This window comes from Ursus maritimus, unplaced genomic scaffold (assembly GCF_017311325.1).
Source record: "Ursus maritimus isolate PB19 unplaced genomic scaffold, ASM1731132v1 scaffold_24, whole genome shotgun sequence".
Taxonomy (NCBI): domain Eukaryota; kingdom Metazoa; phylum Chordata; class Mammalia; order Carnivora; family Ursidae; genus Ursus; species Ursus maritimus.
The window spans coordinates 623,580-645,385 of NW_024424897.1; the positions used below are offsets into that span (position 1 = coordinate 623,580).

Here is a 21,806-nt window from a genome sequence, read left to right on the forward strand (position 1 = left end):
TTGAAAGGGCAGGGCTTTATTTATGTTTTTTTTTTCAAATTATAAAGATGAACAGCAAGGGGTCATAACACTTGAAAGCAGTTTGGTATTGGAGAAACACCTTTACAGGTCACAGAAAAGAAGCAGACCAAGAGCAGAAGTAGAATTAAAAGAACAGCTTATTCCTAATTGTGTAAGTTAGGAGTCATTTTCAAATGATGGGGAGAAACGTTGTTTTTCTTCCTTTCCACAGTCCAACCACCACCAAATGACAGAACCAGCCACTACGGCCCAGGGACACGGACACTCTGGGCTGTGACTGTTGTATTTCTTGACTTTTTGGGTTTTTGTTAACAGCAGAAAAGGACATGAATTCAGAGATTTCTTTCCACGAGAAGTTGAAGGAGGGAAAGCAGAAGTCCACTTTATGTGTAAATGGGCACTTGCCTTGCCCTCCTCCGGCCCCTGCAGGAGTCTGCCATCCTCATCCCCGGCCTGGAGGGGCTGGGACCCCAGACCTGTCACAGTCAGGGCCTGGCCAGGTGGTGCCAGGGGAAGCAGAGTGGCGCAGTGGAAGCGTGCTGGGCCCATAACCCAGAGGTCGATGGATCGAAACCCTCCTCTGCTACATTCTCATCTTTTCCTAGGCAGTAGCCTGCAGACTTGTCCTGTCCCTGTCCCCTTCCATTTCCCCATCGGGGTGTGCAGGACTCCGAGCAGCAGCCGGTTCCATGGTGTAATGGTCAGCACTCTGGACTCTGAATCCAGTGATCTGAGTTCAAGTCTCGGTGGGACCTGCACAACTTTTTCGTCCCCCTCCCCCTTTTGTCTCTTGATCCCCACTTTGGTGTCCCTTCTTCCAGGTGCGCTCAGGCCAAGGGTGGCACCATGGTGGCCCTGGTGTCTTGTGGTTCTATGGTGTAATGGTCAGCACTCTGGACTTTGAATCCAGCAATCCGAGTTCAAATCTCGGTAGAACCTCCCTCACCTGTGGCCCTTTTGTGGCCCGCCCCCAGTCCCCAGTAATGGGCAATGCAATCCTCGCCAGTACAATCTGGTACCCTCCCAGATCAGGGTCTCCTCTTTTGAGCTCATGTGGAGACCCCTGGCTGCGGCCTCCATTTTACCCCACTGGCCCCTCCATGGTCACCTGTCACCTTTTCCTTGTGTGTACACGCACCCCGGACCTCCCCTTGTCCCTGTGCCCTGGTGCCTGTGGCTTAGAGGACAAGGTCTGGTGTGGCGGAGGGTTGACTCTGAAACCTTTGGTTCTCCCAGTCTGCCCTCGGGGTGCACCGGGGCCTGGGACTCGTCTTGCCCCCTCTCCTGAGCACGCCTCTCCAGAGACCTCCAGGTAAGAACGCTTGAGCCGGGTTGTATGGGTGGCTCGCCAGAGCTCCTGCTCCTTCCCCAGAGGGAGCACGTTAGGAATTACCTGATGTCTTTTCAACGTGCGCTTCCTCTCTCTGGCTTGACTTTTAAAAAGGGAGACCAAAAGGGGCTCATGCTGTCACTGCTGGGAAGATGTTGAATTCCTCTTATTAGAGCCGATTTAAGAGTCCCGAGTAAAGGGCCAGGAGCCTAGCTCTGCATTTGCTCCCTTGTGACCTTGGAAAGACCCTGCCCTCTTGGGACATCAGCCTCCTCATCTGTACAGTGAGGAGAGCTGGATGAGCCAGACCCCTGGGGTTCACTTCAGGTCTTCTGCACAAATGCGATTTCACTCCTGTCTGACTGCTATGGGACCCTGGGGTCTGACGTCCTCCTCATTCCCGTTCTCCACTTGTCAGATGGACTCACGTCCTGCTTGGGGTCCAGGTGAGGGCCCAGAGGGGTCTAGCTCCCCACGCTGGCTCACGTATTATGATAGGGGCCTATTGTGAGGACTCCTTGGTGACGTACTGCAGATAGTTCTCTATTTGTGCATAAAAAAAAATCTGTGTTTTAACTGCCTCTCGAACCCACTGTTTGGTTATACAATTAACCACCCTCCACCAAGGACCTTTGTCAGGTGTTGCGGGTTGTTTCCTCTTACCGCGAACGTCATAAAGAACGTCTTGTACTTGCCCACTGGGCACCTGTGTGCGATGCTGTCAGGGAAGGTTCCCAGGAGTGAAACTGCCGGCCTCCGGGGTGGGGCCTGCTCTTCTCACGGACACCAGTGACGAACTTCTGGGTCTATGTTCATACGTGCGCGTGTGTGCACCGAAGCGCATAGAAGCGTGTATACCTGTACACGCGTGCATGTGTCTACACATGCCGGTACATACACGTACGCGCATGGATGTCTGTTCAGTTTTCAAGTCGGTCTTCTGTCCTGGCACTTGCTTCTTTTTGAAATGTATGGCTTATCCTTATTCAGAAAATAAAGGGCCAGCCTCTGTCCAAAAAGGACACCACACACTCTGCTTCCCTGAACACGAGCGGAGGGTCCATCTGCTTTAGGCAAGTGCTCTGGCCGACTGGGAACAAAGCCAACGGCTGTGTGGAAGGAGGTGCATGTAAACACAGGTTGGGGCCCGGAGCTGAGGGAGCCCGTGACGCTGGCCAGGTGGCCTCGGGCAAGTGAGCTGCCCGCGCGGGCCGCGCTTCCCTCACCTAACATGTCTGACCTAGACTCAGTGTGGTTCGGTGGTCTTTTCACTGCGGGCAAGTGTCTGAAGCCTGCTGCTCAGCCTCGGCCCAGCAGCTGAGGCCACAGAACAGCCTCATGTCAGCGGCATCACCTGACCCTAACCCTTGCTCCACACCCTCGGCCAGCATCAAACGATGGTGTAGGCAACGGGAGTTCCATTCATCACTCGTGCAAAGCTCAGGAGGAGGGACCGGTGTCTACACTGGCGGGAACTGGCCCAAGCTCTAAGGCCAGGTGAAGATGGAAAACTCTGGGCTCCGACATGGTCCAGAGCAGGGCACTGGAAGGCAGAGCTATTCGTGATGACCAGCACGCACACAAACCTGCTGGAACCTGCTGAACACGCTCACGGTCCACTAGGTGGGACTCGGAGTACCCCAGCTCTGAAAGCTGCATGCCTGTAGAGGGGCCGCCGGGCGCGATGTGAATCTGGGCTTACCCTGCCCTCCTCTTCACACTGGGACCCGCTGCTCACTAGCAGACACTCTGTGGGCATCAGCCTGGCCCAGCCATGGGGCCACCCCCTCGTCTCTGCACGTACGGCTGGAGTCAGGACGGAGGTGGCCATAACCCAAGATGAACTGTGGAGGAGACCCAACACCTCATGGGATATCCCCCGTCTGTCAGCCTGGGCTCTGGCCAGCAGAGGTCTTTGCTGTAGCTGGAAAGGGGTGCTTTTGAAGAGGAACCAACCGCGCACTTGGCTGGCGGCTTTCTAGGCCCACTGAGGAGACGGATGACAGCTCTCCTGCTCTGGGCCAGGTGTTGGCTGGAGAAGTACAAGGTGAGGGAGGGCGCGGCCTGTGTGACAAACGCGTCTGGTCTCAGGGCACACTCTGGCCCCTGGCTGGGAGGGGTACCTGGTTCACGCATTCTCCACAAACACATTCTTCAACTGTTTATTCCATAATCAGTTACTTAGAGGGTGAACCCGATTATGAACAGATTGAAAGGAAGAACTGTACAATTTCACACAATATCCAGCTATCACCCCGGACAGGTACACCGGTACAACACGATACAGAACACGATGAGGGAACAGCCCGCGGAGGCCTGACGGCACGGAGGGTTCAAGAGGGGCAGCATCACTCGTGTTAACAAAATCCAGGTGCTCTGGAAATCCAACTCCAGGCCATTCGCAGAGGTCTTTCATCTCAAGGACGAGCCCTGATGTGGAGCGCCGTGATTCTGCACATTTCCGGCTGCTTGCAAGCCCTCTGTTTGTGGATAATCGGTTTTCCCTCTTTCTTCTTTAAGGCGTGCTCACAGGAGCAGTGCGGGCTGCAGGGGGAGAGCCCCTCAAGACGCACAGGCTGGGGGGAGGCAGGACCGCAGCAGGACTGGGAGGGACGGAGGTGACCGCCTCCCGATCGCACAGCCTGGCCTACATGGGTAGCCCTTTCTGTCCCCTCTCCATCCTCCGTCTTTCTGTCTGTAGGTACCTGGCAGCCTTGCCAGGCGTCCTGCCTCAAGGCGAGTTCACCTTAACGGCTGAACGGAAAGGTGCATGTCTGAGGCCTACAGCACCAACACACACCAGCACACACAGGGCCCCCGGATTAGAGGGCTGGTCCCAGGAGGGGCTGCTGCCTGCCGCTCTCTGGCAGCCCAGCAGTGAGAAACATGGTCCACTGTTGCCAGAAAAGCTGAAAATCCAGATTTGTGTATCAGCCACCGGTTCCAAAAGGATGCAGTTGACTCACGTTCTGGCAAAAACATTTCAGGAGTAACATAAATGGTTAAAAATAAGAGCCGAATGGGGCAGACCGTGGACTGCGGCCCCACATGCCCCGCAGCGGCCTGCCTCCTGTCATCTACTCACGAGATCTCTCTGAGGCACATGAATCTGAACTTCTGGGGTCTTAGCTCTTCTCAGGACACTTTTTGGATTTTTTTTTTAAGCCTAAAAGATAACAGTTTGTCTTCATTCTTGTTCTTTGGGATATTTTTCAGTCTTAAAAGGATATACTTAAATCAGGACAATCCTTCTCTCACGTCAAAATATTCCAGTCGCACGTGTCACGAAGATAGCACCACATCAGACAGTGAGGGAGCCACCAGCAAACAGGGGTAGAGAACTCTGAAGACCAAGGTAGCAACTGAGGAGCCGAGCGGTTTTCCTGCAGTGTCTGTGACGCCTACACTCGGCCGCGCCTCCCTCCCCGGGCAGCTGACGGAGCCTGCCTCCCAGCCGTGCCGACCTTTACCACTTGATGTCTCGGCTGACCGGAGGGAGCCCCGGGCCCTGGTACATGGTGTGCAGGGCTTCCTGGACTCTGGGGGAGTCGACCCCGTCCAGCCACTCCTGGTACAGCTCCTGCACGTGGGCACTGGTCTCGGGGGGGCGCACAGGGATGTCCGCGTAGATGCCTTCCATCTGCCGCAGCAGCGCCTTGTCTGCGTGTCCGTCCTCGGTCTGGGCTTGGCCTCTGCCGTTTAAACATCCTGCAAGACAAGCAGGGAACTTACGCTTTTCCCCCTTTAGCTTTATAGGGGAAGGTTCTGGAGCAGAAAAGGAACAACAACGGTGTGCAGCACCATGGGGCCAGAGCCTGGAGCTGGACTCTGGACGTGTGGCCCCGAGGCCTCAAGAACCCCAGGTTACAGGCACACAGCCCCTTATGCTTCCCCTTCGTTACCTACGGACATTATCCGGGAAACATTTTTTACCTAAAAGTGAAGTACATTGTTAGCCTCTAGAACTGGCTGGCTGTGAATGCAAATCTGGACTTCCAGAAGAGCAAGAAGACTGCGAACGGGCAGCCACACCACTAGCGTCTCATAAAGTCTCTGGGCGCGGGTCCCCACCTGGGCAGCACCAGGGAGGGGGCGGGAACCCGCGAGCCCACACAGGAGCCCATGCACCCAAGCACCACAACTTGGATAAAGGGTACGACTCCCACATCCTGGTGCTGTGTACTCTCAAATGTATTAAATAATGTCATGATTTATAGGGTTAAGTTCATTTAAAAGAATTGTAGCAAATTGCCACCCTGGCCAAGCCCCTCTCCACTAGTCCCTTGGCAGTACCCGCCAGCTGCACTTTTTTTTTAAGATTTTGTTTTTTAAGAAGATTTAATTTGAGAGAGAGAGAGAGAGAGAGAAAGCATAAGCGAGGGGGAGCGGCAGAGGGAGAAACAGACTCACTGCAGGGAGCCCGATGCAGGACTTGATCCCGGGACCTGGGATCATGACCTGAGCCGAAGGCAGATGCTTCACTGACTGAACCACCCAGACGTCCCCCCACAAGCTGCACTTTTGATCTCCAATCTCGAAGATGCTCAGCCATGGCAGGTGACCCCACTCACCTTCCCAGGGAGCCCACTCTCCCAAGGTCTGCTCCTCTTCTCAGACCCCTGGCCCCGGGCTCCCCCGCTATTAGGGCACAGGTGAGTCTGCCCAGCCCCCACCACAGCTCAGGGGAACTGGACACCCTGCCCCCCCCGCCGCAGGCCCACCTCACCCGCTGCCACCTCATCCTCGCTGCGTCCGCTCCTCCAACCCCCCATGCCCTCCCCAAACACTGGCAGGTTTTTCCTGCACCCTGGCCATGCCTTCTCTCCTTAGGCAGGCTTGACCCTTGTGGGCCTTCCCCACTCAGTAGGGCACAGGTGGCCCCACAGCAACCTGGAGGCCACAGCACCCTCTCCCCGGACACCCGTACCTACTCCACCAGCAAGTCCCTGGGCTCTGCTGTGGGACCCCCACCCTGCTACCTCTTGTTGGCCTCCATTTCTCAAAGTGGGTCCCCTCCCCCTCCGTCACTCAGGATAGAACCTGGCTACAGGTGGGCCATCTGAACCAAGATCAGGCTCTCGCCTGGTGCCACCGAAGCAGCAGCGGCTCTTCTCTGGGACTATGTCCCCAGGGGCTTTCTTTTTTTTTTTTTAAAGATTTTATTTATTTGACAGAGAGAGACAGCCAGCGAGAGAGGGAACACAGGCAGGGGGGGTGGGAGAGGAAGAAGCAGGCTCCCAGCGGAGCAGGGAGCCCAATGCGGGGCTCAATCCCAGGACCCTGGGATCACGCCCTGAGCCGAAGGCAGACACTTAACGACTGAGCCACCCAGACGCCCCCTCCCCCCCCAGGGGCTTTCTAAAGGGACACCTGGCTTTTCTGCTATGTGGTGAGGGAAGGAGAGGGACCACTGTGTCACAACCACCAGGGCAGCATCCACAGTCCCACAAAGCTGTCAGAACTGAGCAAGGCTTGGGGTAGCCCACGAGGGCCTGTTTCCTAAGGGGCAGGAGGGGGGCGGTGGGGGCAGTGTGGCCCAGACCCCGCCTCTTACCCCCTGCACAGGCGAGCACCTCCACGAAGTGGTACGGGAACCTGCCCTTCTTCAGTTTCAGAACCACGTTCTGGATGTTTCGAAAGCCATACGCAGCAGCAAAGCGTAACAGAACCTCCCCATTCTTTTCAAGGGTGACCTCCTGGAAGTCTTTGTTCCTGTAAGATGAATACAATGGATTTTTTTTTTTAATTTGTTTATTTGACAGAGAGAGCGCGCGCACAAGCAGCGGGGGCGGCCGGCAGAGGGAGAAGCAGACTCCCGCTGAGCAGGGAGCCCGACATGGGGCTCGATCCCAGGACCCTGGGATCATGACATGAGCCGAAGGCAGATGCTTTAACAGACTGAGCCACCAGGCGCCCCAACAAAATGGATTTTAATCTACAGAGTCCTTCCTCTGTGGATGACAATCATTTTCCAATCTAAGTTTGAAATGTTAGCAAAATGAAAAATTTGAATAAAAGCAAGGTTTTTTGGTCTTGGCTATTCCAAACCCTATAAATAAGATAGCCCCCCACCCCAACTCGCACACACGTGCCCGCCCGCTGGCTTTGGGCAGCGTGCCCTAGACAACAGTGCTGACCGCACAGGCAGACCTCAGGGTGCGGTAGGTGACCTCTCCCACGTCCTCGTCAAACAGCTGCTTGGCCGCGTGTCTGAAGACATGTGCCAGGTACCCGTCGGAGCTGGCTCCGTCATGGCGCCTCACCTCTTCCTCCTTCAGGCCTCCAAACCTTGCCAGGCAGAAGAGCAACAGCTAGGATGAAGTCAGGCTTCCAAAATCTTATGATACCCCGTGAAAAGAGAAATCCTTTACAGATATTTAGACTCTAGGCAGAAATCTCATGCTGCTGAGTTTTCATGATCAACACAAGTGGTCACCCGCGACCTCAGATGCCGAAGCAGCAGGTGGAGCCCCACTCCATGTGCTTGGCTGGCTACTCCCTTCTCTGCTGCGCCGGCATCAGCGTGTCCCTCAGAAGAACCTCGACACTCAGGACAGAGCTGGGAATCTGAGGGTCCCCCGGGAGCGTGTGCATGCGCCCCAGCGGGGACGAGAACAACCATGGGTTCTGACCACAGGCACTGAAGCCGCTTAGATTCTAGACACCTCAGGGCAGCCTTCCACGAAAGGGCTGTGACGGCTAAGCAGCCCACGCACACCCCACACGGAGCCCAAGGCACGCACGTCGTGGGAGCGCTGGCCATCAGCTAGGGTTACCAAGACAGCAGAACCCCGGCTTGTGTTCTCAGCACTAAGGGACCCAAGCGAGCTGCTCTTGTCCAGAGGTGACCCAGCCTCGGGCAGGTCCAGAGGCACATGCCAGGAACCCACGGAAGTCAGAAGTGGAGGGTGCGGACAGGTAAATATCCCCACGGAAACCCAACTCCCCACACCCCCAGTGGGTGGCACTGCACACCAGGGCCCCGCTCATGTTCCCTTGGAGAGCTGGGAAGATGACTGAGGGCCGTGGTGGGGGACTGAGCTGCGACACAGGTCAGAGGCTCCCCCACACCCCCATCTCTCTACCGCCCACGGCCTCATCATGAAGGAGGGAGGCCACCCGCAAGGTGCCCCTCCCTGCAAAAGTCACTTACAGAGTGTCAACGGCAGCGTCTTTCACTGCGAGGTCACTTTGCTCCATTATCTGAATGATTTCGCCTACAGATGAAGAGGAGGCGTAAGGCACCGTGGAATGACCCACACAGCCCCATGCCAGCAGCTTCCACAGGGGCTGCTTCTAGGGTTATCTCCCCCACTGGAGCTTCTGTCAAGGTGACCTTGGGCACTGTCACTCTTACAGAGGGCATCTCAAGCACAGAAGAACACTAACATGTGAAAAGTACTGACAAAATGTAAGAGAAGAATCCAATTCCTCCTTGTGCCCTTGAAACAAGGGATTTTGCAAACAAGCTCTCCATGTTTTGTTTCTGAAGCAGAACACTCTCGAGCACAGCTGCCTGTGGACAGAGGGCCAAGACACAGGGGCTGCACTTACAGGGCGTACAGTGCTGTGCAAAGAGATGAACTGAGAATCTCCTACTTCCCTTTACACCAGGGCCCCCGGAAACCCTTGCTGGAGACGGCCAACGTTTATATCAACTGCCGTGGCATTACGTGTGCACGAGAGGACTCAACATGTGAGAAAAACAGTAAAATTGACTCCGCATCCAAGAAAGAGGCCTGCGTATGGTTCTCACGAAAACCCACCATTTACCAGGTAAGCAGGTGTCCCTTCTCCCTTCCCACGGGGCCTGTGCGCTGTGAGCCTTTCCATGGGGGTCCTCATGCTGGAGTCTCAGGTCAGGGGACCCACGCCCCCGAGAGCCGGGTGCCCTGCCTATGTGGCCTGGGGGTCTGAAGAACGGCTTCACGGGGTCAGAGGACACAAGCCGCCCCTTAACTGCAGTGTTCCGCTGAGCGGCTCTCGAGGGCGCCAGAGAGTCATTTCCACCCTGGCACACAGGGAACCTGCTGTAGGCTCTCCGCCAAGTGTACTGCGTGGGGGCTGCAGGCAATGTCACTGGAGCACCAGGGTCCCCACCTGACTCTCACTGAAAAACTTCACTGTGTTGCCAGGTGCATGTATGGTCTGTCGGCAGAGCCTCCGTCTCATACGGGACTTCTCCACGCGGTGTGAGCGCTGCCCCTCTCCACTTCCCTGCAGTCAAGCCCTCGGTGGTCCTGTTGTGACCTCAGAGGACGACCGGCCAGAGGCCCCAGCTGGACGTAGCCTGCCTGCCCCTCACCTGAGGTTAATACGCAGTCAGCTCCCCGGGAGCCGTGGGAAGCTGTGGGAAAGTCTTCTCGAAGGGCCTCCAGTTTCTTATCGTAGCAAGGAGCCACAATCACATGGAAAATCTTGTCTGGGGACAGGTTCTGGGGAGAAAGAGAAAACCCTGTTTGGGGCTGTGAGGAAGTGAGGAGGGGCAGCTTAAAGCTGGTGCCCACAACTGCCCCCTGCTAGGTGCTTTCGCATGTGTGAGGCCACTTGGGGTCCGAGCCCAGTCTCCTGCAGACCACGCTGTGACCTGTGCCTGCCTCCCCACCGCACCAGCTCCCCTGCGGGCCGCCTCACTTCAGACTGGGCGGGGTCGCCCAGAGCCGGGAAGACCCAGCAGCCTGGAGATGCGGGGAAGTGCCGCAGAGAGCCAAGCCAGTTTCCCCCAGACCTATGCACACGCTGACCAAACACTATTAAGGATAAGCCACTGCTGGACTGTTGCCCAGGCTGGCTGACCCTCCAACCTTCCAGAAACTTCCCAAGTGACACCTATTCAGGCAGCTCCTCTGGTGAAATCGGTGGCCACACCAGGAGCTGGCAGTTGCTGAGTGATCTCCGTGGCGAGGACTTGGCAGAAAGGCCCTAATCGGGGCAGAGCCTGCGGAGGGCGCCCGGCTGTCCCTCAGCAGGCCCACGGGACCGGTTAGCCTCTAGGCCTGGCAAATTCCTAGACTCCCCCAAACAGCGGGGGTGGGGCAAGCACAAGGGATACAGTCCCATAGTTCATTTCTCTGTCCCCAAAGTGAACAAGGGTGTCAAAGGCGTGTGGCTTCCTAAAGCTGGCTTTGGGTCTATGGGATCCCTCGTTTTGCAGTGTTCTCCAGTTTCTCCAGGGCCAGACCTCACTGGTTCTCTGGAGAGACGTATCATCTGACTGAGGAGGACCGTGGGCACTCTGGCAGCTGGGGAGCCGACCACAGGAGGCAGCCACATCATGGGTACCACTGGGGTGCTGGGGACCTTCGGGAGGAACCAGGCCTGGCCTCTGCATTCCTGAGGCGGCCCTGGATGGCATGCAGGGGTCTGAGTGGGGGCCTGGAGTGGGGAGGGACAGCATAGGGACCAGCTACACATGGGGTGCTACCCACAGGGGGTCCCGGGGCAGCTGAGGGACGCGGAAAGGCCTTCAGGTCCCCGACTGGGAGTTTTCCATCACGTGAAGGCAGAAGTGGCTAACGAAGTCACATGCCTACCGACTGTGGTCTGCGGGACAGGCCGGGACCCCACACAGGGCCTCCTTTGTTGCAAGCATCTCCGGGGGCAAGGCTGGGGCCCCCTCTTAGCAGGATGGACAGCATTTCCACGCGGTCTGGGGCCACGACCACCCTGGGAGTGCCCGGTGGGAACGTCCCCCGTCTCCTAGCCCATGTACTGCCCTCTGGGAGGTGGTCCACTCACCTGACGTCTAGCAAAGTAATCCTTCACCAGGGAGCCCATGATCTGCTGGGGAGACTTGGCGGTGCAGAGGTGAGGGGTAACAGGGTGGCCCAGCACCCGTTCGGCATATCGGACCCAGCCTGGGGAGAGAACAGTCCCCTGTCAGCTTCTCACAGTGGCTTCCTTCTCCTTTGTCACACATGACAAATTCTGAGCTCCCAGACCCCGTCACTGGGGTAAAGCCAGGCACCTCTTCTTTTGACCTCCCCGGGAATTTGTGGCACCTTGGGCCCTGGGGACCAGGTGCATATGCTCTAGACTGGAAGATGCTCCTGCCAGCCCCTTCCCAGACAGGATGGAGTGGAAGAAAGTGAAAACTGGCATACTGGACCCCCCAAAAGAGGAGGAGAACGAGTTTAGAGGAGCAGCCATGTGGCGTCTCCCCAGGGCACCTGGCCCCCACTGTGCCCGCTGCGAAGCTGTTCTTGCCGCCAGCAGCCACAAGGCCCACCTAGCTTCATTCACCTATTGGAAGTTAACAGCCAACAACTGCCCACGTTTTAGGGCAATGACAGAACTTCCCAAGCCCGGATGATCGTGAGAGACAGCACACGTGCTCTACGTCTAAGCGCCCAGCACGGAATGGAGCACTTCCTGAGTTGCTGAGGGCCGCTGTGCCCTCTGGGCTCACCGCTGCTGCTGTGGTGTCCGGAGAACATGGGTCAGAGAGGCGTGCGGGAGCCAGAGCGCACATCCTGCCCCTCCTGGGCACGGCCTGGTGACAGGCAGACACTACAGACGGGCACGCGCACCACGGCATCACGGGGGGCAGACAAGCAGAGTAAGAAGCTGCTCATCAGACCCCAGCGACAGCCAGCTGCCTCCCTGCGACCCCTCCTGGCTAGGAGGGGCAGGAGATGCGTCAGATGACACGACAATCCCATCTGATCAAACCCAAGCCATAGCCACCACCTGCAGGCAGGCCTGAGTGTGCACAGGAAATGCCTTCGGTGACCCACAGAAGCTCCTAGCAGAGTGGTCACTGGAGGGACTCTCCTTATCCCTTGCCTCTGAACATTAAAAACAAAAAACTGCAAAAAACAGTGGAGCCTTTGGAGGCCCAAGGCCCCTCCCACTCCAAGTCTGACCTGGTAAGGTCCCACCCACCCTGGCCTCAGTACCAGGCCAGCACCTCCAGACACAGCTCTCCGGGGGATGGCATCTCTGTGCTGCAGGCAAGCTGCTGTGTGCTGGCCAGGGGTACCACGCATCAGGCAAAACACCAGGAGTTAAGGGCCAGGGCAGACAGGATGCCCAGCCTGGCGGGAAGAGTACCGAGCAGGGACGGGGAGGAGGAACCAGGGTCCCAGGGCCCACAGTGCCCTGCATCTGACACCAGACAGGTTAGTACTTTCCCGAGGAGACCTTTGATCAGGACTTGTTACTGAACACTGGCCAGGAGCAGACACACCAGCCTGTGGCCTGGACCGACTCTGCTGGCTCCCATGGAGACACGAGCACGGAGAAGCGGCTGCGGGCTTCACAGCAGCATGGAAGTGACAACAGCACGCACATCCTACCTGAGTGCTGGCCCTTTCTTGAAGAACTGCTGACCACCCCCTCCCCTAGGCCACCACTTACAGGAAGGGACCAGAGGGGATGTGCTTGGAGAAGCGGCCTGGCACAAGGCACCCAGGAGCTCTGCACAGGCACACCCCACAGGAGACATCCGTCAAGTCTGTGGGCAGCAGGGGCACCCCAAGACCTAGGAGCCCCGCATGAGAAAGCCATGCCCAGCAAGCCAGCACAGGACTGCCCACAGTCCTGATTCTATCTGCCAGGTCAGATCATCTGACCTTGATGTTGCTTTCATCTCCTTGCCTTGTCGTAGGGAAACCAAAAGGACAATGCTGACAGTAGACCAGGTTTAGTTTTGAACCAAATCTCACCTCACGTCCCCGAATTTGAGAGGTGACGTGAACCCAAACAAGTTATAGTTCTGACACACTCAGGTATAAAGAACTCCCGAGGGAGAGTGCATCATTATCTAGGAAGAACATTCTAGAAGCTCCAAACCTACACATAAACAGACTCGAAGGGCTTAAGACCCTCGATGCAGCAAATATCAGGCCGGATGATGGGGGGGCATGGCTGGTGTGCACCAGGGAGGGGCTGAGTGAGGTAGGGGGCTCTGCGGTGTACCTGCTGGGGTCCCCACCAGCACCCACTCCTTCCTGGTCTAGGACGCCCACTGCATTGGGCCTGTGACCTCCGACCTCACCCATCTCCGCTCCTGCCCCTAACGCAGACCCACGAGAAATGGTACGAACGGAGGTGCGGCAGCTAGCCCCGGGTGCTCACCTGGACAGGCGGACGTGAGCATGGGCAGCGCTGGCTCCCCCTCGCTGTGCCGCTGGTACCGACGCACAAACTCCTTCTGACTCTCCAGGATGCTGAAATCCGCAGCTATTGCTGTATCGAAAACATAGTGCACCCCTGCGGGAAAGAGGGCACGCTCAGCTTCTCGTCACCTAACGGGACCCCTGCGAGTCTGCAGACCCTAGGACCAGACTCCACCGGCACCCCTGAGCTCTGTGCCCCCCTCTCGCCTCCTTTGCACCACAAACTGCATAAGCCCAGGACTGTGCCTTACCTTTTCCTTCAAACAATAAACACGGATCATTTTTCATAAGAAAATACGTATCTTTTCTCTCTTGCTTCCTCCTGTTCTCCCTCTGTCTACACTTACGTAAACACCTCACAGTAGCCATAAAGTTGACGGAAGATGACAAGATACCAGCAGCACTCTTTCCCAGTCAGTAGTAAAATTTCAGTCTGTGATGATCCTGGATATCTTTAAAATAGAGTAAATTGCAGCCTGTACCTTTCTGATGGCCATAATTTTTATGCTGATTTGTAACTAGCTATCTTTTTTCTTCTTTTTTAAGCTATCTTTTAGCATTTTTAAGGAAGATTTTATTTAGAGAGAGTGCAAGCAGGGAGAGGGGCAAAGCGAGAGGGAGAGGGAGAAGCAGACTCTGCACTGGGCACAGAGTCTGATGGGGAGCTCAATCCCAGGACCCTGAGATCATGACCTGAGCAGAAATCAAGAGTCAGAGACTTAACTGACTGACCATCTAGGTGCCTCTTTTTAGTTATCTTTTAAAAAGAAATTTTCTTCATATTGGCATGTATGTCTGAAACAAAACTATACTTTTAATAACAACAACAAAGTAAACTAAAAAACTTTAATATCTGTAGCCAGATTGGGGCGCCTGGGTGGCGCAGTCATCGAGCGTCTGCCTTCGGCTCAGGGCGTGATCCCGGCGTTCCGGGATCGAGTCCCACATCGGGCTCCTCAGCTGGGAGCCTGCTTCTTCCTCTCCCTCTCCCCTGCTATGTTCCCTCTCTCGTTGGCTGTCTCTCTGTCATATAAATAAACAAAATCTTTAAAAAAAAAAAAAATCTGTAGCCAGATAATTTTTCTTAAAAAGAAACATTATAAAACTTAAGTATCATCCTGAAGTATTACCTTAAGTCAGTTTCACTCTGGATATATTTTACTAATACATAATGCCCAACTCTTTAAAAAATTGTCTCCGCAAACTGGGCCTTTCACTATGAGAAGAGAGAGCATCTAGAACTCGGGTCTTTGGTAAAACCAAGCTGACCGAAGCTTTTTCAGATCACGAGCATGAAGGAATGACTACACCCATGTTCCGCACACTGCAAGCAGTGCATGGAGAAGCCAGTCCACGCCAAGCGCTCCAAGGAGCAGTTGTTTATTCTATCACTTTATTAGTAATCCCCCACGTGTTGAGGTCTTAAAAAGCCACTGCAGGGCGCCTGGGTGGGGGTGGCTCAGTCGGTTCAGCATCTGACTCTTGGTTTCAGCTCAGGTCATGATCTGAGGGTCCTGGGATCGAGCCTTGTGGGGAGTCTGCTTCTCCTTCTGCCTCTGCCTTTCTCTCCCCATCTGTCTCTCATGAATAAATGAATAAAATCTTTTAAAAAAGGGGGGGGTGCCTGGGTGGCTCAGTTGGTTAAGCATCTGCCTTCAGCTCAGGTCATGATCCCAGGGTCCTGGGATGGAGTCCCACATCGGGCTCCTTGCTCAGCAGGGAGCCTGCTTCTCCCTCTGCCTGCTGTTCCCCCTGCTTGTGCACTCTGACAAATAAAATCTTTTTTTTTTTTTTTTAAAGATTTTATTTATTTATTTGACAGAGATAGAGACAGCCGCGAGAGAGGGAACACAAGCAGGGGAGGTGGGAGCGGAAGAAGCAGGCTCATAGCGGAGGAGCCTGACATGGGGCTCGATCCCAAAACGCCGGGATCACACCCTGAGCTGAAGGCAGACGCTTAACCACTGTGCCACCCAGGCGCCCCTGACAAATAAAATCTTAAAACAAAACAAAACAACCCCCCCCAAAAAACGAAGCCACTGCAGAAAAATTAAAACTCATGTTGGCAGATGCCTCTAGTTCTCCTCTCCTGAGCCCACCTGGTGCTCCTGTGCCCAGGACACCTCAGGGTGGCAGATGCCCCACAGAGGATGGGCTGGGGCAGGGGCTCGGGCTTGGGCAGTCCGACGACAGTGGACGACACAGAAGCCTTCTCGCTGCTACTTCAGATGGTACCATTCCAGCTCACTCACATTTGAGTTCTTAGGCATGTTTGAGAGGGACTACCTTCCTTTTTTTGCACGGGAGACAGCCCATTTCCTCCCTGCTCTGCTCTTCAGCGAGCATCCTGGGAAACCAGATGCCGGTCACCTTGCCGATGTGACGCTCTATCACATGTCCTCTGTGGGCCCCGGGAGCTGGGGCGGGACCGTACTCCTTAGCAAGTGCCGGAGCCTCCGACCTGTCCCCGGCCACCCCATCACCTGCTGCTCCTGGAGGGCAGCCACAGACATCACACCACACCCATCTGCACAGCAAGGGGGTGAGGGACGCCTGCCTACCGCAGGTCAGAGGCAGGGTCCTCTCACGTTCCTCGAGGTGCTTGCGGACGTCCTGGTTTAGGCTGTGCCCCTGGGAGCTGAGCTCAGGAGACACAAAGGGCACCTGTAAGCTGGCCTTACAGACTCACAACAATATCAAGGTGCCTCACCAAGACCCTTGAGGAAGCCGCAGAGTCTTCTGGATGCATCAGTCACGCTGAGGCGGAGTTTGGCAGCAAAATAAGGCAGAGACTGAGGACACACCGACACTGCGAGCACCTTGTGCTGGGAGACATCACATTTCTGGGAAAAACAGAGAAGAGTGTTACGTGTGTGGTGAGCACTAGAGTGAAGTAAGACACCATAACAGAAAATCCAGTCAAACAGAACATAGCAAGCGTTCTATGAAAAGACTGATAAAATATACATGTACTAGCAAGTATAATTAAGGAAACGGGAAAAAAATTAGGGTTAAAAAATGTGACATCCCAAGAGAGTCGTCAGTTTTTAAAAATAATATTCTATTGATAAATACAAATACCTGAATGAAAGTGGATAATTTTAAAGGAAAAATAAATATTACAATATTGGCCCATAAATAACTGAAATGACCCAATAACAATTTAAAAACACACACACACCAATACATTTCAGTTAGAACAAAACACATACACACTGAAACAGTGTCCAGAGATCTGTCCCCAAAGAGACCTCAATCCCTAGTCATTATGGCAAATTGTAGATATAAGTATGTGTGTGTGTGTGTGTGTGTGTGTGTGTGTGTGTGTGTCTGTTTTAAGACAGAGAAGAAGAGAGAGCAGGGGGTGGGGCAGAGGGAGAGGGAGAGAGAGAGAAACTTAAGCAGGCTCCACATTAAACGCAGAGCCCAACACAGGGCTTGATCTCATGACCCTGAGATCATAACCAGAGCTGAAAGAGTCAGAGGCTTAACTGACTGAGCCACCCAGGCTCCCCAAACTGTAGGATATTTTTAGGCAGCGGATCATTCTCACCTTTTATAAAGTGTTCTAAAAAATATCGTGTGGGACGCCTGGGTGGCTCAGTTGGTGAAGCATCTACCTTCAGCTCAGGCCATGATCCCGGGGTCCTGGGATTGAGCCCCGCATGGGGCTCCCTGCTCAGCGGGGAGCCCACTTCTCCCTCTGCCTCTGCCCCTCTCCCTGCTTGTGCTCACTCTCTCTGACAAATAAATAAATCTTAAAAAAAAATTGTACAAACATGAAACCACAAGGCTATCAACACCCTGAAACCAAAACTGATACTGGCAGTTCAAGAAATCCCTAGAAAAATATGAACAATTCATCACCAACACAAGGGACACAACCCAGGAGAGCAGCACAGTCAAGGACACTGGCATTATAAAGTCTCCCACGTGACCCCCTAACCTGGAGTTTAGGGCAGACACAGAATTACTGTGACAGAGCTGTGAGGGTCAGGCGTTGTCAGCAAGTTAGTAAAGTGGAAACCCAAACAGTGGTATTTGGGGACAAACCTTCCACCATGGGTCTGAGGACTGGTCTGGTCTCACAGCTGGGGGTGTGCAGGCCCGACTGGATGTGGGAAAAGGGGGCATGATTCCTGCTTCTGAATGCACCCCAATAGAAATGTGGAAGCAGAATCAGGGGTGTGAGTCCCAGTTGCTAACAGAAGAGGCAGGGCAAAGGGTGGTCTTTCCTAGCCCTAGGAGCCAGACTCGGTGCTCCAGTCCTTTTACCTGATGCCCTGTCCAGGAGGTCTCCAGGCCTCACTCCATGCTCACTGCAACATCCCTCCTCTGAGGGAGCTGCTTGGTGACCAGCAGGGGATCAGACTGAGCCCAGGGCCAAGGGCAGCAGAGCAGAGAAAGGGAAACTGCGGTGTCCCTAATGACAGCGTGAACAGCTGGCTCAACCAACCCAGAACCTCCCCCACGTCCAGTTTCATGAAATAACCATTTCCTTATTCTTTACGCCAGTTTCTGCAGCTGAAATGGTGGTTGGTATGCATATCCACCAGAAGTTTCTACAAACATCTGTTTAACAGTAAAACTTCCCACTGAAGTCTGAATCAAGATGTTGGTGTGGGGGGAGCTAAGCTGCATCATAAATGAGCCGAGTCTGTTCAATGTAATAAGAGAGCAAAGCCACTTGGTTCAGAGAAGGACAAGGAAGAGCAGGTGGGGACCGCTGCTCGCTCATGGCCTCCCAGGAAACCTGACCACCAGGAAGGGAACAGACACAATGCTGACAACAGAAAGATATGTATTTCTCTCTGAAACTGTAACCCAAAAATGCTGGATGATGGACTCAGGAACATGCCACGGGGTGGCGGCAAACATTGACAACGCTGCTTGGCCCTGTCCTCTATGCTGGGTGCCCACGTGAAGCCCACACTCCTCATGGACTCTGCCTCACTCTGGCACACCAACTGTTAACTAGATGGAGGGGGGAGCTCCCAGGGGCACCTGCGCTGCTGTGGGCAGGGTGGGTGTGAGTGCTTCCTGAGAACTGGCTATGAGCAAGGGGCAAACCCAGGTGTGCTCTTCAGCCCCCCTGCCTCATCTGCCCTCTCTTCACCTGTCCAAAGCTGAGTGTCTGCTGCAGGACAGCTGAGGGGCCCCAGCCATGCCCCCACCTGACAAGCCCATCAGACCAGAACCTTGCCCCTGCGAACAGACTAGGGACCTCACCTCATACCACATTAGTGAAGGAACGGGACTCTGGGCGGGGGGTCTGGAGAGTGCCGACTCCAGCAAGGGACACAAGGCCAGGGCCAAGATGTGTGCCCTGTGCCCTAGCAGAGGCTTCCGTGCCTCACCTCCACCTCCCACCCCCAGGCCACAGCACCAGCAAGTGCCCAGAAGCCCTACCTTATTAAGGTTCAGAACTCGAAAGAAGTCCTTGGCATTCTGCTGGGAAACCTGGAGTCCTTCCTCTGCAGTCACACAGCTGTCACACGCCAGGCAGTCACTCAGAAATATCTTGGCATCGGCCAACTTATGAAATTCTCCCTTCTACAAAAGAAAGATGTTTTGGTCTGATTCTTCAATAAAAACTATAACATGTGCTTCTCTAAGGAGAATGACAGCATGAGACCAACACAGAATACAAGGTGACATGGATCACCTTGGACAACACAGAGCCAGGTCTGGAGCTCCGGGTGCCGGAGGGGCACTGAACAGGACACGATGACACCAAGTCACACAGATGACAATCCAGGGTGGGAGAAGGACAGCACTGTCATGTGGTGGGAAGAAATCTACATTCCTGTGTCTTGGGAGCTGGCCCGGTGCCTCTCGTTCTTATGTCCCCTTCTGTGTTGCCCCTGGGGACTCCCACGCTCAGCCTGCTCTGTACTCCCTGGTGAGCTCATCAAGGCCCATGGCTCCCCAAGGAAGCCAGTAGCCTGGCTTTAGGAGGTCTGAATGGGGCCCAAGAGTTTGCACTTCTAACAAGCTCCCAGGTGGTGCCAGAGCTGCACTCCAAGGGTCTGGAGCACATGGCCGGGCACACGGCTGGGACCTAGTGGACACTGCTGTGCTACTTGGAGAATCCTGGCCCTCTGTCCCTGCAGAGGTGTCTGTGAGCACACTCCGCGCCGTCCCCAGCAGGACTTCCTCCATGCCCAGTGTACTGTGCACCACACAGTCATTCTTTCTGTAGGCTCTCCTGGGCCGGGTCTGGTCCCTTCCCACCTGTCCTGTTCCTTCCGCCTCCTCCTGTCTCTTGAACGTGGGCATTCTGCACAAGACTGTCCACCACCTCTTCTCTCCAACCAGCCTCACTTCCCAGAACAGTGCCAGCTCCCACCCCCAGCCCCTCTCCAATCTTCGCCTCCAGCGGAGCTCTTTCCTTTCCCAAACTGCAGACCACCATCGCACAGAGAGCTCAGCGTCTGTGGAACTCAAACTGCACCCAGCCTCCTGCGCTGCATCCTCTGCTGCTTTTGCCACTCTGGCGGCCTGCCCTGGCCCCAACACTCTGTCTCCCAGGTCCTTTCCTTCCTTCTCCCCTGCTCTAGCCACCTTGAGCCACATGCCTCTCTCCCCTGCCCCCCCGCCCCCACATATGATCTGTCCCCTTCCCCAGACCACTCTGTCCACACCTCCCCATGCCTGGTGAGTGTACCCCACCCCTGACCTGCTCACCCTACTGGGGTGCCACCCACTGTGCTGGCAGGACGCCTGCTGAGGCTGTGCACACAACTTATCTCTGCATTACCACAGCCCTGGGAGGGAAGGAACCCAACTCCCCAGGTCACTGATAAGGAAACTGGGGCCCCTGGGTTTAGATGTCTGTCCGAGGTGTGGGAGGCGCCAGGCACTCCCTGCTTTTTCTGCCTTTGCGCCCTGGGTGCCTGTCTCATCTGCTGCTTGCCAAGCCCTACAGCTGCCAGAGCACAGAGCAGTGCTGGTACAAGAGGGACTAGATAGTTCCTGTCAGGGCAGACCTTGTGTCGGGATCACCAGACTAAAGAGAAACCTCCTGCTGTTTCTCCCACGTGGCCAGCTCTCCACTAGTGAAGTCAATACCAGTCCTTTCCAAGGGAGAGTGACCTTCCCTACCCAGTAAACGTAAACCATCACCACTAGCTAAGGAGGATTTAAACCCTCAAGAAGGGAGTTAGAGAAGAAACCACTAGAAAAATAAACTTACAGGATCATGAGATTTGAATTATTTTGTAAATTACCTACCTAAACTCCCATTTTACAGAATGAAACTTTTCACTAAAAAAATTAGAAATTTAAATATTATACCACTATTTCTAATCAATGATTAAAGATAATATTTTTCTTTGTTCTACACACAGTTTGTTTTGGTGTGGTGTATTCTGAGGGCACTTGCTCTCGGGCACTTCTCAAAGGTCACGTGCCTAGGAATGACCACCCTGCATGCCCGCGGCCCTCTGCGGGGGCACCAGCTTAGCGTCTTCTTTCTTAGAGCAGTGGTGTGCCAGGGGCATGAGCCCCCAAGGGAGAAAAACAGCCCCAGCCGTTTACTCCAGGCTAATGCAAAACTGAGAAATTACTTGCCTCTCCATTCTCCTGGGCCAGACTCGGTACACCAACTGACGCATTCTCTTGGTCCTCGGTTTTTGTTTTCTTACTACATTCCTTGAAAAAGCAAAGGAACATAAAAAAGTACAACTTTTAATCTGACCCTCTCAAGTTAAAAAGATGTATGTACACTCTGACCCATTAACCTCATGTGTAGAAATCTTTTCTACAAAAACAAAAGTACCTGGACTTGGGGACACACATGCACGCCCTCCTCTATCCGTATCCTTGCAGTAAATGAAAACTAGAAGCAACGTGGCCTTCCACTAGCAGGTGTATCAATACAGACAGCCTGGACACTCCTGACATTCAGAATACGATGAACTAGAATTGTGCGTGATGCTCTGAACATGTACCTCTGTATAATGTTAAGTAAAAAAAAAAAAAAAAAGAGGAAGTGATGGAATATTTATATGATCCAATTTTTGGAGAAACAAACAAAAAATCCCCATTCCCACAATGAATGGCTCTTTACATTATCACAGCCTAGAAGCAAGCGTGGAAGGCTACCACAGTCACCATGGCTACCAGGTGGAGAGGAGGACCAGCCCTGTCCTTCCTACATTCCTGGTTTGTTACTATATTCATGTAAATTGTATAAGAACTCCTCAAAAACATGCTTTGATCATTGTTTCAATCACCTACATCAAGAACGGCGCTCACTATGACTGCCCTGAGTGGTAACAGAGGTTGGTTTTTCGCTCGCTTGTTTGTTTGTTTGTTTGTTTGTTTGTTTGTTT

General features: G+C 54.4%; 1 protein-coding gene and 3 non-coding genes across 4 annotated transcripts in view; 3 read left to right on the forward strand and 1 right to left on the reverse strand.

The window, feature by feature from the left end:
* Positions 1–535: 535 nt before the first annotated feature.
* Positions 536–607, forward strand: TRNAM-CAU. The gene has a single exon. It is a non-coding gene; the product is annotated as a tRNA-Met (tRNA).
* Positions 608–704: 97 nt separating this feature from the next.
* Positions 705–776, forward strand: TRNAQ-CUG. Its single transcript has one exon. It is a non-coding gene; the product is annotated as a tRNA-Gln (tRNA).
* A 112-nt stretch (positions 777–888) lies between these two features.
* Positions 889–960, forward strand: TRNAQ-UUG. Its single transcript has one exon. It is a non-coding gene; the product is annotated as a tRNA-Gln (tRNA).
* A 2,539-nt stretch (positions 961–3,499) lies between these two features.
* Positions 3,500–21,806, reverse strand: part of NARF (nuclear prelamin A recognition factor) — a 19,066-nt gene continuing 759 nt past the window's right edge. The window contains exons 2-11 of the mRNA XM_040639931.1: positions 21,043–21,123; positions 18,880–19,023; positions 16,181–16,313; positions 13,430–13,564; positions 11,090–11,208; positions 9,657–9,786; positions 8,505–8,568; positions 7,502–7,639; positions 6,906–7,063; positions 3,500–5,059 (exon numbers count right to left, since the gene is read on the reverse strand). Coding sequence (XP_040495865.1) covers positions 4,818–5,059; positions 6,906–7,063; positions 7,502–7,639; positions 8,505–8,568; positions 9,657–9,786; positions 11,090–11,208; positions 13,430–13,564; positions 16,181–16,313; positions 18,880–19,023; positions 21,043–21,123 — 1,344 coding nt within the window. The 3' untranslated portion in view covers positions 3,500–4,817. The remainder of the gene's footprint in view (positions 5,060–6,905; positions 7,064–7,501; positions 7,640–8,504; positions 8,569–9,656; positions 9,787–11,089; positions 11,209–13,429; positions 13,565–16,180; positions 16,314–18,879; positions 19,024–21,042; positions 21,124–21,806) is intronic.